Genomic DNA, 18,099 nt, shown 5'->3' on the forward strand with positions numbered 1-18,099 from the left:
CCCTAATGAAGCGTAACACCTATGACATAACGCAGATATATAGTGGAGCCATTGTAGCTGTAAGACCTTAATGTGAAACAGAAGTAAGGCGGGGCGACTTCTGCTTTACATTAACGTTGCAACGATTTTCCAAACAATTTCTCTTGAGGGTTGTAGCAGCAGCGCAGCAGCAAGCATGAACGTTCAGCTACGAAGACTGTTCCTGGAATTTCTGGAATATCATGGAAGTTTGAGCTTGTGTATAGGGAAAGTCAGGGAATATGATGACAACTCAGGGGTTATCAGGGAATTTTACGAATGCGTCACATTCCCAGAATATTCTAAAATGCATTTTACAACTTAATTCTATAGACCAGGGGTTTTCAAAGTCTGAGACTGTGGGCCTCCCCCCAGGCAAAGCTTGGAAAAAGGAGCCCCCCCCCCTCGCTCAATTCCTGGATGCCTATGGGATCATGATTATGTTATTTGATCCCATAGACACTCAACAATTGAGCCAAGATAGTCTGATATTACTGTTTGATATACTTCAGAATACACCAAATACACATAAAGGTCTGTCTGAAGGCATTTATTTGTTTATGACTTAGTTGGAAAAACTCAAATTCCTCCAAAAGACTGTATCTCTGAAAGATCTCTTTAACCAAATCACACACATTTAGGCTAGTCTATGAGATCTCCTTTCGATAACTAATGTAATAACTAATGTCATATTTTTTCACTTCCATTCACGGTTTTATTATGGAAAGTCATGGAAACCTCATTGTGTTGTTAATTGAAGTTGAAGTTGAATTTGATATTGGATGTTTTGTATGTTGTTCATCCACAGTTCTTACCCAGGACATCCCCCACATCTTTGCCATGACTCTGTTTGAGGAGTACATCTACTGGACCGACTGGGAGACCAAGTCCATCAACAGAGCTCACAAGACCCTGGGCACCAACAAGTCCACCCTGATCAGCACCCTGCATCGGCCCATGGACATCCACATCTACCACCCCTACCGCCAGCCTGAGGGTAAGAGACACACCGCTGGAGCAGGCATCTTCAGCCACACTTGCATACATACATTATGAAAAACAAACATGCGTGCATCCACACATCTGGCATATAGAAAATCTATGTTATCGTTTTCAGGCTTCAAAAAGTTTGGGAATTTGACAGAAGTCTGGAAGTTTCGCAATTTCACAGAGAAGTTTGGAAAAGTATATAGTACACATTTCTGTTAGAATAGACCCATTGTCATCTCATGTACTATTATTTTCTTGTGAAGAATAATCTTCAGCTTTAGAGGGTTTTACCCCCAGCTCACTTCCTGTTGCAGTGTTTGCTATGGACAAACCAAGGAGTGACCATTCTGTGAAAACTGTCTATAGTGTGATATGGCCTAAGTGAAAGCTACTGTATGTTATCATTTGATGAGATGTAGAAAACCTTTATATAGAGACATAATAATACATACACACACACACACACACACTCAAACATGCAACTACAATTCCGTCTAATACAACCAGGCATAATTTCTTAATCTTGTGTCCTATAAACATATCTGTGCAATCAGCAGTGAAGACATTTCCTGCGTCTCCCTCTCTCTCTTCCTCCCAGTGCTAAATCACCCGTGTCAGACAGAAAACGGGGGCTGCAGTAACCTCTGCCTGCTCTCTCCTGGAGGAGGCTACAAGTGTGCGTGTCCCACCAACTTCTACCTGGCCAACGACCAGCGCACCTGCATGTCCAACTGTACCGCTAGCCAGGTACGCAGGCTGACACTGACGCACGGGGCCAATACGACTGAATACGTGCATTAGATTTTTTTTGAACCACTGTTGATTTTCCTAGAGTGCTTTATATCACCAACCAACAAGTGAAGTGTTTATGCCTGGGGATTGTCTATTGACAGCTAGCTGGCTGCCCAGTGCTAGCTAGCCTCTGCTTTTGTCAGTTGCGCTGTACTAATGTAGCTCTGGTGTTCCGTCCTATCGGCGCTCTGATTCATCTCCCTGTCCTCCTCCCCCAGTTTGTGTGCAAGAACGACAAGTGCATCCCCTTCTGGTGGAAGTGCGACACGGAGGACGATTGTGGCGACCGGTCAGATGAGCCAGCGGACTGCCGTAAGTGTTTGAGAAAGACGTCCAGCGAGAGGAGAGGGGGGGACGTGCTATTATGTATATGATTATGTTTGAGACTGTTTCAGCGAGAGAGGGATGTGCTGCAGGGAGCAGGTGAAGTGTGCGAGGGGTTTAACATACCATGGTGTAAAAGTAAAGACGTGATCTTGATAGACTGTGACTGTTACTTCTCTCCGACAGCGGAGTTCAAGTGCAGGCCGGGTCAGTTCCAGTGCGGCACCGGCATCTGCACCAACCCGGCTTACATCTGCGACGGAGACAACGACTGCCAGGACAACTCGGACGAAGCCAACTGCGGTACATCTCTCTTATGACTTTTTCTATTCATATACTGTTTAGTCATTCATCTCATTCCTGCGTCCTGTCATGTCTTATTTGCCCCTGTGTGTTATTCTCCACCCAACACTTTATTGATCAGCACCGTTTCTGCTGGTTCTCTGTCATCCCACACTGCAGATATCCATGTCTGCCTGCCCAGCCAGTTCAAATGTTCCCACCCAAGTCGCTGCATCCCAGGCATCTTCCGCTGTAACGGCCAGGACAACTGTGGAGAAGGAGAGGATGAGAAGGACTGTCGTGAGTGGACCACTTTTTCTCCCTTATTTGCCTCTCGTTGTCATGCTTCCAGTCCTCCTGCGTTATTTCTGATCTGCCGCTCTTTTAGTTTGGTATGTCTTGCTAACAGTAACTGCTAATTTGCCCTCCCTCACCATAGCCGAGGTCACATGCGCCCCCACCCAGTTCCAGTGTGCCATCACCAAGCGCTGCATCCCTCGCGTCTGGGTGTGTGACCGCGACAACGACTGCGTCGATGGATCTGACGAGCCCGCCAACTGCAGTAAGACCTTCCTCTATTCAGTTAAATGCTTGCCCTGATTGGCTCGGTTAAATAAATGCTTGTTCTGATTGGCTCTGTTAAATGCTTGTCCCTGATTGGCTCTCTCACTGGTATCCATCCTTCTCCCTGCAGCCCAGATGACGTGCGGCGTGGATGAGTTCCGCTGTAAAGACTCTGGACGCTGCATCCCGGCTCGCTGGAAGTGCGACGGCGAGGACGACTGCGGTGACTCATCGGACGAGCCCAAAGAGGAGTGTGGTGAGCTTCCTGTCTCCTAAACATAAACATCCTGTCTCCTAAATAAATACATCGATGCACCGGCGTCAAATTGTCATTTCCCACCATATGATGAATATACATGACATTGTTTTGTTCATCTTTTCAACTGTGTGTTTGTGCTCTGGTTGTATTTGTATGCTCTTATTGATTATAGGTCCGCCCACAGAAATAGCTGGGCCCTTGAAAAGGTCCAGTGAATTGACCCTCGCCAAATCTACTTTACTCAAATCAATGCGTGCGTGTTGATGAGCTAGTAGTGATGAGGCCGGTGTTACACCCTATTTGGTCCCATCAGATTCTGTGACTTGGCCTCACCGGCCGCCCACGGTGTATTTGATTTGATTAGATTAGATTAGATTTGATTAGATTAGATTTATTGTGGATTATAAAAGACAACACAATCCAAGGGATAAAACATGTGAAAGTGTAAACACTTATTTCCAACATGGTCCCTACTGTCATACCTGCCAACAGAACCCGATTTTTGCGGGAGTCTCCCTATTTGGTAATTCCTCCGATTAATCTCCCATTTCATAGTGATAGGAATCAAAATGGCTGTAGTGGGCTGAAGTTTAAAGCCAGAGTGAAGTTAATGGTATCACACTAGATGACCCTAAGATAAGGTAAGGTAAGCTAAGGCATCCATTGGTACCAACCATGTCATGCTACTGTAGCTTGTCAGGAAGGGGGCTCAATAACACTCCAGATTTTGGCGAGGGAAAAACCAGGGGTCACCTGACCTCTCACCTCGAGGCATCTGAATGAAAGCGTTCTATGGGGACTAACATGTGCCTTGCTTTGTGCAGCTGAGCGGACATGTGAGCCCTACCAGTTCAGATGTAAGAACAACCGCTGTGTGCCGGGCCGCTGGCAGTGCGACTACGACAACGACTGCGGGGACAACTCGGACGAAGACAAGTGCGGTAAGTGTCACTACGATCAGCTTTGGAACCACGTCTCCAATCCTGTACTGTCAACATCTGTTGTCTCGCCTTGTCCACTGTTACTTGTAGTCATACTCATGTTTTGTCCACTGAGAAGAACACACTTGTTCCTGATTGTGTAGTAGATGATTGTGTTTCTCACTAAACACATTTCCATTCACTGACATGTCTGACGCATCTCACCTCATCTGGTATTTGTTTCATTACATACTGTCCTGTTGGCATGAGCCAGAGGTAGGTCTCTCCACCTTCATATATAAACCCTCCCATATCCTGTGTGTCTCCTACTGCACCCTGTCTCCATCTCAGCCATGACCTACACATGCTCCTGTCCACCCGCTGTCCCCACCAAACTGAGAGGTTGCTAGCAGAGCTCCAAATAGATGTTTTGTGACAGTATTGTAGCGTTCTCCTTTTGCCACTAGATGGCACTGTACAAAACCAAAATTTGAATTTCCAGCAGATTTTTGATTGTTACCACACATGATACTGATATAAACATACATTGTTATGTTATGTTATGCTCTCTTCATCTAAATGAAAATGAGCATTGATATCTCATACAATATATGTATGAGATTCTCTGGCTCAATAAAAAAACATTTGAAATTAAAATACCATTGTTAAGCGACACTTGTATGGAGCTCCCTTGGACCTCTCATTTGACCTCCTGTAGTGTCTGTCTATAATCTACCCCATGCTTTTTCCAACCCTCGTGACGTACGTGTGTGTGTGTGTGTGTGTGTGTGTGCGTGCACATGTGCGTGTGTGTGTGCGTGTGCGTGTGTGAAGCCTTGTGTTCAATGTTCTTCTTGGTGAGTGATGTGTTTTTGTTCTGGTTCTGGTTCTGCAGTACCGCGGCAGTGCTCAGAAAGCGAGTTCGCCTGCACCAACGGCCGCTGTATCGCCGGGAGGTGGAAGTGTGATGGAGACCATGACTGTGCTGACGGATCTGATGAGGTGCACAAACACACTCCTCTTGAATAGTTTGGAGTTTCCAAGCGTCATTTAATAAGTGATATTTAATGGGAGACTAGTTCAGTGGTACGGTCAGTAGGGCTGGGCAATATTATCGATACGGCAATATATTGCGATATTTTATTTCCCGATACTGTATCGATACTTGGACGCCAAGTATCGCAATATAAAAAAAAAAAAATTGCAGGCCATGCCATGCCAGGCCTCTGCATCTGGTGATTCCCACCCCTAATCGATACTGTATCGATATTTCCCATATCGATGCGTTCAGTAACACTCAACACTCAGTAGTTTTGACTAAATTTGTCCACTAACTTATCAGTATAAAGTGATGTACATATTATTACACTACCTGGGTGGTACACAGTGTGTTGTATCTTTAGCTCTATTATTTAATTTTGAGTCAATTCTGTAGAATATCGCAATATATCGCAATATGTATCGCATCTCAATATATCGTGATACAATCGTATCGTGACCCAAGTATTGTGATACGTATCGTATCGTGAGATCCTTGCCAATACCCAGCCCTAACAGTCAGTACTAGTAACTCAGTGCTATGAATGCTCAATAGTTCTTTAGTAGTATGAAAGGTGATCCTTGCTTGACTGCTGGCTGTGTGTGTTTTTCTCGACCCCAGCATGGCTGTGATCTCAAGTGTGACAACGACCAGTTCCAGTGTAAGAACGGACACTGCATCCCCATCAGGTGGCGCTGTGACGCTGACGCAGACTGCATGGATGGCAGTGATGAAGAGAAGTGCGGCAGTGGTGGTGAGTGCGTGTGTATATCTCTCCGTCAGTGTGGTACAGTACACGCAGTTGTGATTTTTTACTGCGTGTCACATTGTGTGTTTTTATTGTTAACTCTGTCTGCAAAGTAAATTTGCCCATATGGGAAAGGTTATACAGTCCCATAAATGCCATAAAACGAAGATGTATCAGGTTTTTAGACAAACCGACACAATCCACCCTGTGTTTCTCAGCTGGGCGTCACTGCCCCCTGGATGAGTTCCAGTGTAACAACACCTTGTGTAAGCCTCTCGCCTGGAAGTGCGACGGGGAGGACGACTGTGGGGACAACTCTGACGAGCATCCTGATGAGTGCAGTGAGTGCATACATACAGCGTTAATCACATGTCAATCACATGGCTTTCAGGCTCTGCCTTTCATTACCGTCACAAAGCTTCTCTCCTGACCTCTGTTCTGCCTCCTTCTGCTCTTAGGGAGGTTCCAGTGCCCTCCCACCCGGGCTTACCGCTGCCAAAACGACCGCGTGTGTCTTCAGCTGTCCAAGAGATGTGACGCCGTCAACCACTGTGGCGACAACTCTGATGAACTGAACTGCGGTAAGCTGTGGAACTGTTTAGACAACTCTGATGAACTGAACTGTGGTAAGCTGTGGAACTGTTTCAACTCTGATGAACTGAACTGCGGTAAGCTGTGGAACTGTTTAGACAACTCTGATGAACTGAACTGTGGTAAGCTGTGGAACTGTTTCAACTCTGATGAACTGAACTGTGGTAAGCTGTGGAACTGTTTAGACAACTCTGATGAACTGAACTGCGGTAAGCTGTGGAACTGTTTAGCTAGGACATTTTCCCACTTTTAACTAATCACTTTCGCTAATGCGATTGCGTGTGTGTGTGTGTGTGTGCGCGCATGTGCGTGTGTGCGTGTGTGCGTGTGTGTGTGTGTGTGTGTGTGTGCGTGCGTGTGTGTGTGCGTGTGTGTGTGCACGTACGTACAGAGGCCCCTCCAGCTGTGCCCACTTGTGAGAAGGATGAGTTCCTGTGCGCCAACGGAAAGTGCATCAGCTCCACTCTGCGCTGCAACATCTTCAACGACTGCGAGGACTACGGCTCAGATGAGATCAACTGCAAGACAGGTGTCTCAACTTTCACATTTATCCAACGACATTACACTTTGATTGTCCTTAACCAACAATCACTAGACACCAGCAACGGATTCACCTGAATATATTCCAGTAGGGAGAACATCTCCCCTTTGATTAGATAGATGCCTTCAAAGCAGTATGCTCTTTGGATTTCAAGTTAACTTTGAATCGATTTAAAACCGCCTCGATAGCAGCGCCTTATCGCTCGTTCTTTCTATTTCAGTCCTGTTAAAATGCATCTTCTGTTGCGTCTCCATGTCTAGACACCAAGCTGAATGACTGTAGGAGTAACAGGACGCAGTGTGGAGACGGAGACGAGGCTCACTGTGTCACCAACGGCACTGACGCCTTCTGCTCCTGCAAGCCGGGCTTCCAGAAGACAGGACACCACACCTGTGGAGGTACACACTGTTTACAGGACACCACACCTGTGGAGGTAGCCTGGGTAAACCCAGCCCCCAGTCTCCTGCTCTCAGGCTTACCCTGCTTACAGTCACAAGGTAGTGACTGAGAGCAGGTCTGAGAGCAGGTCACGTGGCGGCTGGGTTTACCCAGGCTACTGTGGAGGTACACACTGTTTACAGGACACCACACCTGTGGAGGTACACACTGTTTCCCCCCCCACATAGCTTCCAGAAGACAGGACACCACACCTGTGAAGGTCCACACTGCTTTTCCCCCACATAGGTTAAACCATTGGTTCTCAAATGGGGGTCCCCCCCAGCGGTCCGTGGCACTTTGCAAGGGGGTCCACGAAAAAAAATTTGTGTGCAAAAGCTTCATAGTTCAACGAAAATATTATATGCTTTAAATCTAAAATGGTTCATGGATTACATTCTTATCTAACAAACCTATCAATGTAAAAGTCAAGCACGTTACCGCGGAAACAATTAAGCTTAGCCCAAAATCACAAATCAGAATGAGGGGGTCCCCGGTATATTTTCTATCTTCTCAACTTGCTTTGCCCGGGGGCCACTTTCGTGAAATGATAGAAGGCCAGGGGCCAGTTAATAAACAAACAATATACATTTTTCTGTAGCGGATTGTAGGTTTTTGGGGTGTCAGCCGGAGTTTAGTCTGACAATGTTGTGCACACCGCATAGTTAGTTAGGGTAAGTTGGTTAGGTTAAGTACATACATAAGTGCCTGGGTAGCGAGCAGATGGCAGTATTTAACAATTTAGCAGCTAAATCATAGATTATTGAAAGATATTCCATATTCCAGACTGAAATGCTATAACAGAAGTGGAGTATTGGCCAGAATACTTTTTTTTTTTGCAATTCCATCGTGGGCCGCAAGTTGAATATCACTGTTGTAAGGGCTCCTTGACTGAAAAACATTTGAGAACCTCTGTTAAACTATCACGCATTTTGTGCTCTTACCTCAAAGCCTACTAGAAAGGAGGCCAGCTGTGTAGACACACAAGAAAGAAAGGTTCCTCAGTATCTTTCATCAGTCGTCTCATACGTTTCTGTCTGATGTGCTTCCCTCTCTTCTCTCCCGTGCTCAGATAAGAATGAGTGTCAGCAGTTTGGAGTGTGTTCCCATGTCTGCAACAACACCAAAGGCTCCTACAAGTGCAGCTGCCACAAATACTTCACCAGGATCAACGACACCTGCAAGGCCGACAGTAAGGCCACAACTCCTCTCTCTGTATACACGACTTCTTCTGGATTCAGTGTGGATTGAAGCATCTCATTGTGAAGTTTTAATCCTCAGTTCTCAGTCTCTGTCTGCTTAAAAGTGGGTGGAAACAATTTTAAAGTAAAAAAAAAGGTGCATCGCAGGACCAATCTGATTCTTTAGGACAGACCTTTGTGCAGGAGGGGCGGTGACATGCAGACGTCGTGTGCTTGTAAACGGATCAAATAATGTAACGTTGCTCAGGACGTCCATGTTTTAAAAAGCTCTCTCTGTGTTACAAAGTGATTCGCTGTATCTCCAGTTTGTGTCAATATGGAGGATAAATGGGGGGGGGGCGTAATTTCCAGTAACTTGACGAAGGGGCGTAGGTTTGTTCAAACGACAACAAGTTCTCAGACGATTTGTAGGCAGAGATCTCCACTTGTCTGGGAGCCGAGACTAGCACTTTAAAGGCCTTTCCTCCTCACCCTCTCCATATTCTGTCTTCCATCCAGACATGAACAGCAGCCGACAGATTCTCTACATCGCCGACGACAACGAGATTCGCAGCCTGGACCCCGGCATGCCCAACTGGCGCTACGAGCAGACCTTCCAGGGCGACGCCAGCGTGCGGATCGATGCGATGGACCTGCACATCAAGACCAACCGCATCTTCTGGACCAACTGGCACACGGGACGCATCTCCTCCTACGAGCTTCCAGGACCGTCCACCTCCTCCTCCTCGGGACCCTCGGGACCCTCCTCCAACTCCCACCGCCACCGACGGCAGACCGAGGGCCGGGTCACTAACCTGCAGGTGAGGCGTGGCAAATTTGTACACATGAAACCACCGGGCGTCCCGAGTAGTGTAGCGGTAGATTATCTGCCTACCATCACGCGGGTTGCAGGTTCGAGTCCCCGTGTTACCTCCGGCTTGGTCGCTCGACCGTACAGACGCAATTGGCCGTGTCTGCGGGTGGAAAGCCGGATTAAGGTTATGTGTCCTGGTCGCTGCTGCACTAGTGCCTCCTCTGGTCGGTCAGGGCGCCTGTTCGAGGGGGGTAGTGTGAGCCTCCTACCCACTAAGTCCTGCCTGTGAAACTCCTCGCTGTCAGGCGACTTCACGCTGGGGGGTCATGATTAGGCGTGTGGGGGGGGGGGGGGGGACGATACAGCATAGTATTGCGATATTTTGCATGGCAATATATCATATCGCGCGATTGCCAAGTACAGCGATACTTTATCATATAAATTGTCAAGTGCATGCAACATTTATGACAGGTTTTTTAGACAGTGTTGGTCAGTCTGTTTGCTTGACAATTCCATTTTGCTGCAGTAAAAAAGATTGAAGTGAGATGAACAGACTGGACACGTTATCTCACTAGATACAACAATGTTGACCAAGTTTTTTTCCTTTGGGGACATCATTTACAGTTAATACAGGTAATAAATTGCAATATATCGCAATACTACAGTAGCATATCGCCATATCGCAATACTATTGTATCGTGGCTTAAGTATAGTGATAATATCAGATGACATCAGGTGATTCTCACCCCTAGTCATGATACACAAACAACACACATGGACGCCGCTAGTGGCTTGGAAAAGAGAGGTGCCACCTCAGACAGGTGAGAGCGAGGAGACCCACACATAAAGATCCACACAAACACTAACAAGATCCCCCTCGTGTGCAGATCCAAGAGCTGAAGATGCCCCGTGGCATAGCAGTGGACTGGGTGGCTGGTAACCTCTACTGGACCGATTCTGGCCGAGATGTGATCGAGGTGGCTCAGATGTCGGGTCAGAACTGCAAGACCCTCATCTCTGGCATGATCGACGAGCCGTACGCCATCGTAGTGGATCCACAGAGAGGGTAAGAGAGGAATCAGTGGCCTGTGTGTGTGTGTGTGTGTGTGTGTGCGTGCGTGCGTGCGTGCGCGCACGTGTGTGTGTATGTGTGTGTGTGTGTGTGTGTGAGCTGCAACAAAGTAATATAAAGTGTTTGACTGTGTGTGTCCCACTCATGTGTCTCTCTTCAGTACCATGTACTGGGCAGACTGGGGAAACCACCCTAAGATTGAGACTGCTGCCATGGACGGCACTCTGAGACAGACTCTGGTGCACGAGAACATCCAGTGGCCCACAGGTCAGTATGGCATTAGCATTGTAGCATAGCATTATTTATGATATCTTATATTGTTATCTGCAAGCTCTTTTTGCATTCTGTCTCTACAGGTCTGGCAGTGGATTACTTCAACGAGCGTCTGTACTGGGCCGACGCCAAACTCTCGGTCATCGGTAGCGTTCGCCTGGACGGCTCCGATCCCGTCGTCGCCGTCTCCGGCCTCAAAAACAGTTGGGTTCTCTCCACGCTTGTGTCTTGTGTTTGAAAACATGATTTTGGGACATGGATGTTAACACTTTCCCTGTGTTTATTTTCCCCCTCTTTCAGACCTTCTCCATCCGTTCAGCATAGATATCTTTGAGGACTACATATATGGAGTCACGTATGTGAATAACGTTGTCTTCCGGGTCAACAAGTTCGGCAAGGGCTCCATGGAGAATCTGACTACAGGCATCAACCACGCTACAGACATCGTGCTCTACCATCGCTACAAACAGCCGGAGAGTGAGTGTCGCATAGCAAACAACATGCTGTCGTTATACACGTTTGTAATATAGTCTGCTGTTATATTGTATCGTTTTGCTGCCAGAAGAAACACAATAAATGCATAGATTCTGATGTCAAGAAATATGCACACATCATATGCAGAGAAAAAAAACGGTTTTAAGATGCTACAAGGTTTTGTTTGTCATGTAGTTCCTCTGACTGGATGTCTTGTTTCTCTCTCTGCTCCAGTGACCAACCCATGTGACAGGAAGAAGTGTGAGTGGCTGTGTCTGCTCAGCCCCAGTGGACCCGTGTGCACCTGCCCCAACAACTATGTGGCAGACAACGGAACCTGCGTGGAGAGGCAGCTCCCCACACAGTCCCCATTCTGTAAGCACAGACAGACGCACGCATGCACACGCACACACACATGCGTGAGCACACACACACGCAGACGCACGCACACGCACACCTGGATCCTCTGATGGTACTTCTACACATTCGCTGAAAATCCCCGCAAGGGCTGCCCTCGCTCCACAGAACTGCGCGCTTGTAGGCGGGCTTTGATATTTGTTCTTTGCTGAACCTGATTGGACCAACAGCAGTGTTTGACCAATCAGGGCCGTCTGTGGCCCTGATTGGACGAACAGCATCTCAACAGCGTCATGAAGCGTGGAAAAAAACATGGCGGCAAATTTGAAACTTTCTCTTCCTATTCACCTTATTCTTTGCCCATACAAGGATGCTTCTGCATGACGTCATTTTGTAATGTCTTTCCGGTTTTAGACACAGAAGTAAATTACGCCTACCGTAGTAATTTTTAGACTTGCCAAAAAGCTGTTTTCAAGCAAAAAAACGAACTGTTATAAAGTTTTAATATTTTTTCGGATGAGAACGTAACATTCCAAATATGTGACCAGTTTATCAGAATAACGCCTATTTGGAAATATTTAACAAGCAGCAAGGACTGGGAGCGCTGGCTATGCTGACCGGTCGCCGGACTAGCTAGTATCTGTCAACCCAGCTACCGGTACTACTGACAGTGAGAAAACACTGTTGACGTGCTTTTGTGACTAACGTTAAATGCCGACCGGGTACAGCCGTCGGCTCCTCGCAGCAGTAACGCTATGAACATGTCACTGAAGTTGGCCGCAGTGTAGCTTAATTCTGAATGTTGCCAAACTTCATTCATTATTATAGTGACGTTTTGTTTTGAAATTGGCCGCCAACTAGCGCTGAACCGGAAGAACAAATACAATTGCGTGTAACGCGGAAGAGAGAAAAAGTGGGCGTGGTGGATAAGGTGAATATGAAATAGGTTTCTGATCACATTTGATGCCTACAATAGGCCCTGCTGTGTCTTTGTTTTGAGTTTACAACGGTTCGCAAAAAGATCACGTACGAGTTCGGGAGGTGGGGGAGGCGCAGGGCATGGACCTCATTTACATAATGTATCTGGCTCAATACTTTATGCAAATATGCAGGCCCCACAATGCATTGCAAGGCCGCCTCCAATACACATGAATGGGAGCGTATAAAAAAATGTGCGCACCATACGCGCACCATAAAAAACATTCTGCCTTGCACAGAGATGTATGGTGAAGTGTCAATGAACTAAACTTGAATTTAATATCAAACCCTGAACACAAATGTTGGTTGTTTGTTCAACTTCATACTACATGGTAACCCCCCCTGCCTCTCTGTTGTCCCAGCTCCTCCCTCAGGGCCCTGTACTATCCAGTGTCAGAATGGCGGCAGCTGCTTCCTCAACTCCCGCCAGATGTCCAAGTGTCGCTGCCAGCCCAGCTACAGCGGAGAGAGGTGTGAGATCAACCACTGCAGGGACTACTGCAAGAACGGAGGCACCTGCACCGCCTCCCGCACAGGTAACACACACTACACACACACACACACACACACACACACACACACACACACACACACACAGGTGTGAGATCAACTACTGCAGGGACTACTGCAAGAACGGAGGCACCTGCACCGCCTCCCGCACAGGTAACACACACTACACACACACACACACACACACACACACACACACACACACACACACACACACACACACACACACACACACACACACACAGGTGTGAGATCAACCACTGCAGGGACTACTGCAAGAACGGAGGCACCCACACAGGTAACACACACTACACACACACACACACACACACAGGTGTGAGATCAACCACCGCAGGGACTACTGCAAGAACGGAGGCACCTGCACCACCTCCCGCACACGTAACACACACTGACTACACACACACACACACACACATACCGGGACAGCAGGGGGAATTGGCCGAGTACAATTGGGGAGAAAACGGGGAGAAAGATCTGAAACGTGATAAAAAGGAATCTTGATGTGAGCAAGTGTAGTTGCACTTGTAGTGCTCAGTACTTTCACTTTGATGGTTAGCAGAGATTTCTTTGAGTCATCAGTCAAACCTGATCTGTCTTGCAGGCACTCCAACCTGTCGCTGCCTGCAGGGTTTCACCGGGCCCAACTGTAACCGCCAGACCTGCCAGGACTACTGCCAGAACGGAGGCAACTGCTCCGTCAACACCGGCAACCAGCCAACCTGTAGCTGCCCAGCAGATTACCAGGGAGACCAGTGCCAGTACAGTAAGTGGCTCCGTCAATGTCAAGAATTTATTTGACTCTCTAAATGTTGTGTATTATTTTCTTAAAGCTTTCCGGATGGGAAAATAAGCTTGATGTGAAATTCATAGCCTGTCATACGTCAAAATGCAAGCTTGTTTTATGTGATGTTATCGATGCACAATACATGTAGCTCATGTCAAACAGTTGCATACTGTCAGTCATCTACAATCATTTTGAGAGAAACAAAATCCCCCGCGGTCGCACTTTACATGACAGCTCGGTAACAACATGGTAATAGGGGGTAATAGTGTGATGTTTGATTTAATCTAATATTACCATCTTTGCCATTGTTGCCATCTTTAAATGTGTTTCCCCATTATTACCATAGTTTCTGGCCCTATCAGCCTATTACACAAAATTCAGCTATTACCTGGTTAGTACTTTGGTAATTACATGGTATTAATTATTACTTCTTTATTATGACACTATTAGCCCCCTATTACCGAGCTGTAACGTAAAGTGCAACCTACAGAATAATCTAACAGGTGGCAGTTGTATGAAGCTACAGTATCACTGTTCTTTGCAGCTCTTAAAGGGACAGCTCACCCTAAAATCCAAAATGCATGTTTTCCCTCTCACCTGCAGTGCTATTTATCCATCTAGATTGTTTTAGGTGAGCTGTCCCTTTAACCTTTACCTTTCCTTGTGCTCCCCTGCAGGTAAATGTGAAGGCTTCTGTGAGAACGGTGGAACCTGCTTGCAGACCACCAACGGTACCAAAGTGTGTCAGTGCCCGAATCAGTTCCACGGACAGCGCTGTGAGCTGGACAAGTGTCAGTACTGCGGGACGGGCAAGTGTCTGACCTCAGCCTCAGGAGAGGTTTCATGCAGGTAAGGATGCAGCGGCACAAAACATGAAGATCTGAATCAAACGTTATTTTGCAAATATTTCTTAGCGTGTGTTTTGTATTGTGAGCGCGACGTCACGTCACCCGTCAGTTTGTGTGTACTCCCATTTTGAAGCTAGTTTGCCATGTTGGTTGTCACACAGCTCGCGCGAGATCAGGGTTTTCCCACAGAGCCGCCTGCTATTGGTCCGTGATCGGCAAGCTGCGCGATCACTGGACAGGCCACCTGTCAATCACTCCCAAAACAGTCTTTTTTTATCGGTTATTTAGGTTGAGTTACATAAAAATTCACCCAAAAACCGTCTTTTGAACCAGGCTGTAAACATGTTTATTTCTACTAAAAAAACTCCTGGGGCTGGCTCCCTTTTGGAGACAGCCTCAAGTGGCCATTCGAGGAACTGCAGTTTTTAGTACTTACATTGGCATCAATGCGACCAAGCGGGCCTACACCCTCGATTTTAACGTGCTCGGCACTAAATGGGTCGAGTCTGTGACATCAGAGTCTGTGACATCAGAGTCTGTGACATCAGGGCACTTCAGGTCATTTTTAAATTCACTCTCAAATACTCGAAGCTGATTGTCTAAAAACTCTTCTGCACATAAATAGGTTCAAACAAATGAAAAGTATATGCAAGTGCCATTTTAGCCAGGTGTGAAACCTGTGTGTGTGTGTGTGTGTGTGTGTGTAGCTGTCCCAATGGTCAGACCCAGCCCAGCTGCTACTCCTGTTTGGATTTCTGCTCCAATGGACAATGTTCTGTTGACACGCGCACGCTGCTGCCTCAGTGCAAGTAAGATTCCACCTTAAGAACTTTCACCTGCTGTGTGTGTGTGTTGCTGCTGCCTCAGTGCAAGTAAGATTCCACCTTAAGAACTTTCACCTGCTGTGTGTGTGTGTTCCACCTTAAGAACTTTCACCTGCCGTGTGTGTGTGTGTGTGTGTGTGTGTGTGTGTGTGTTCTCTCTCTCTCTCTGACACACCCTCACTGTCTCTTTCTCTCTCTCTCTCTCTCTCTCTCACACACACACGCACACACACACACACACACACACACACACACACACACACACACACACTCTTTGTAAGCCTAACTGTGACTTGCCATTATGTCCAGGTGTCCTGTGGGATGGAGCGGCTACAGATGTGATGTCACTGCTGCTCCTGTGGACTCTGCTGCCCCCGGTGGAAGTAAGTCACTCTCGGTTCCTCGCCTAGATTCCCTGCTGGGAGCAAAACGTGCCCTTGGGTCTTATTGGCTGCTGTTCTTTACTTGCAGGCACTGCCTCCGTAGTCATACCAGTGCTCCTGCTGCTGTTACTGGCACTGCTGGTGGTTGGCGCCATCTTGTGGTACAAGCGGAGAATGCGTGGGTAAGTAGCTGTTTCAGAGGCCAACAACAAGCTGTTCACTTGAACTGTCTCCTCCATTTCTGGTCCGTTCCTCACACCTGTACTATCTAGCTTCTCTCTTTTTCTCTGACCTCTCATCTCCCATGGATAACCGCTTATTTCCTGTCTCCCAGGTCTCTATGGACGGGCAAATCTCGTTCTCAACGCTTGCGGTAACTTTATAGAGTTACATACATGTAATGTAATTCACCTGTTGGTCCTATGACCCCCCCAGATCCCGCCCCCTCCCTTCCCTAATATCCAGTCGGATTGGCCATGCTGTCTGTCAGTCCATGTGTCCATGCCGCTGGTCAGTGTAGAATCTGTCTGTTTGTTGTCCTTGCCTGCCATCTCCTGTTTGCCTCCCTCGGGGTTTCCCACCCAGCAACGCAGGGATCTGTTGACTATGGAATATGGAATCTCTTTTCTGGTGATGCAAAGTCAATTGAACTGTTTTGCCCCCTCTCCGTCTCCATACTCTCCCCTGTTTACACTGACTACGTTTACATGCACACAATATTCCACTACTATTCAGAAAATGACAATATTCTGAATTTGATAAGGGTCATGTAAACAGCATATTCCAGTTGCATTTTCCGAATTTGCCCTTTTTCAGAATTTTGCATTTTCCGATTAAGACATCTGGGTTATTCCAGTATTATTTGGGTTTTAGGAGGATTCTTTGATCATGTATACAGCACATTCGGAATATGCGTCCCAATCAGGGTTTTTACCGCAGTTTGCAACGCATGTTGCCTGTTTGTGGTCAACTGATGTGTGCTAGAAAGCGCTAGAACAGGCGATATAATCATAATAATCCATCATCTCTGGCATGCAAAAAGAAAAGCCGACATTTCTGATCGGGAGGAGATGAGAAACATCGATTTACAGTAAAGAGAGAGAGATTTAAAGAGAGAGTAGTGTCCACGGAAGTCCACAATGCTTGCGAGCCTGCGAGGTAATAACGTAGGCTACTACTAGCCTACTTTTTATGAAAGACTTGGATGCGCAACACCAAACTTTTCAGCAGCAAGCTCCTGAAATGGACCAAGAAGTGATGCTCGTAAGAATAGTGCTGCTCTGTTTATTCTCAACAGAAAAACTCTGCGGCTCCGCCTACCTGCTTCTCTCCCCCCCCCCCCCCCCCCCCTCCCTCACGTGTCGGGGAGGGCGAGCTACGGATGCATGTAAACGGGAACAAATAATGGATTATTCATTTAGTCGGAATATTGTCATTTTCCGAATATGGGCAAAAAGCAGAATATTGTGTGCATGTAAATGTAGTCAATGTGTGCTAGGCCTACTTGATGCTTAACACCATGTGCTTCCATAGTAGTAAAGTGTATGCATCTATGACTATTGTTGATGTGCTTGCAAACCACCAAATATTGACAGTGTGAAAGTCCAGCATTCTCCTTCATAGACATGCTGCGGTATATTGGCTGGTATATTGGTGTGATCAGATGGCCTTTTGACAGAAAGCTCATTGACAACCTTTACATGTGTTGTCTTGACTGTGTGTAGCTGGTGGTGAGTGATCGTCTGGCTTATTGCTAGGTTATTAAACATTTCTGTCCTCTGTGAACTGTTTGAGTCTAGGTTTAAATAATAGTTTATGTTCTCTTTTTTTTTTTTTTGCACCCGTGTGTTCTAAACCCAATCCTTCATAACTTGTGCTCTAACTCTGTTTTGCTTGTCTTTGCTTGTTCACAGTGCCAAGGGCTTCCAGCACCACAGGATGACCAATGGAGCGATGAACGTGGAGATCGGGAACCCTGCCTACAAGATCTATGAAGGAGAGCCTGACGACGACGCCGGAGAGCTCCTGGATTCAGACTTTGCTTTGGACCCAGACAAGGTGACGCACCCAAAAGCCA

General features: G+C 46.9%; 1 protein-coding gene across 1 annotated transcript in view; it reads left to right on the forward strand.

Annotated features, from left to right (window-relative positions):
* The window catches only part of LOC310780707 (low-density lipoprotein receptor-related protein 1-like), a gene marked incomplete at its 5' end in the record, with an annotated part of 157,296 nt that overhangs the window by 136,717 nt on the left and 2,480 nt on the right, over positions 1-18,099 (forward strand). The window contains 29 exons of the mRNA XM_083641218.1: positions 827-1,015; positions 1,607-1,755; positions 2,019-2,112; positions 2,311-2,427; positions 2,587-2,706; positions 2,846-2,968; positions 3,101-3,226; positions 4,054-4,170; positions 5,045-5,151; positions 5,810-5,942; positions 6,155-6,277; positions 6,395-6,517; positions 6,919-7,056; positions 7,329-7,466; positions 8,576-8,695; positions 9,204-9,505; positions 10,386-10,564; positions 10,731-10,837; positions 10,927-11,046; positions 11,144-11,320; positions 11,552-11,692; positions 13,015-13,188; positions 13,785-13,946; positions 14,645-14,816; positions 15,523-15,624; positions 15,949-16,022; positions 16,111-16,204; positions 16,357-16,395; positions 17,936-18,080. Coding sequence (XP_083497344.1) covers positions 827-1,015; positions 1,607-1,755; positions 2,019-2,112; positions 2,311-2,427; positions 2,587-2,706; positions 2,846-2,968; positions 3,101-3,226; positions 4,054-4,170; positions 5,045-5,151; positions 5,810-5,942; positions 6,155-6,277; positions 6,395-6,517; positions 6,919-7,056; positions 7,329-7,466; positions 8,576-8,695; positions 9,204-9,505; positions 10,386-10,564; positions 10,731-10,837; positions 10,927-11,046; positions 11,144-11,320; positions 11,552-11,692; positions 13,015-13,188; positions 13,785-13,946; positions 14,645-14,816; positions 15,523-15,624; positions 15,949-16,022; positions 16,111-16,204; positions 16,357-16,395; positions 17,936-18,080 — 3,905 coding nt within the window. The remainder of the gene's footprint in view (positions 1-826; positions 1,016-1,606; positions 1,756-2,018; positions 2,113-2,310; positions 2,428-2,586; positions 2,707-2,845; positions 2,969-3,100; positions 3,227-4,053; positions 4,171-5,044; positions 5,152-5,809; positions 5,943-6,154; positions 6,278-6,394; positions 6,518-6,918; positions 7,057-7,328; positions 7,467-8,575; positions 8,696-9,203; positions 9,506-10,385; positions 10,565-10,730; positions 10,838-10,926; positions 11,047-11,143; positions 11,321-11,551; positions 11,693-13,014; positions 13,189-13,784; positions 13,947-14,644; positions 14,817-15,522; positions 15,625-15,948; positions 16,023-16,110; positions 16,205-16,356; positions 16,396-17,935; positions 18,081-18,099) is intronic.

Source organism: Poromitra crassiceps (genome assembly GCF_964638095.1).
Source record: "Poromitra crassiceps genome assembly, chromosome: 8".
NCBI classification, from domain to species: Eukaryota; Metazoa; Chordata; class Actinopteri; order Beryciformes; family Melamphaidae; genus Poromitra; species Poromitra crassiceps.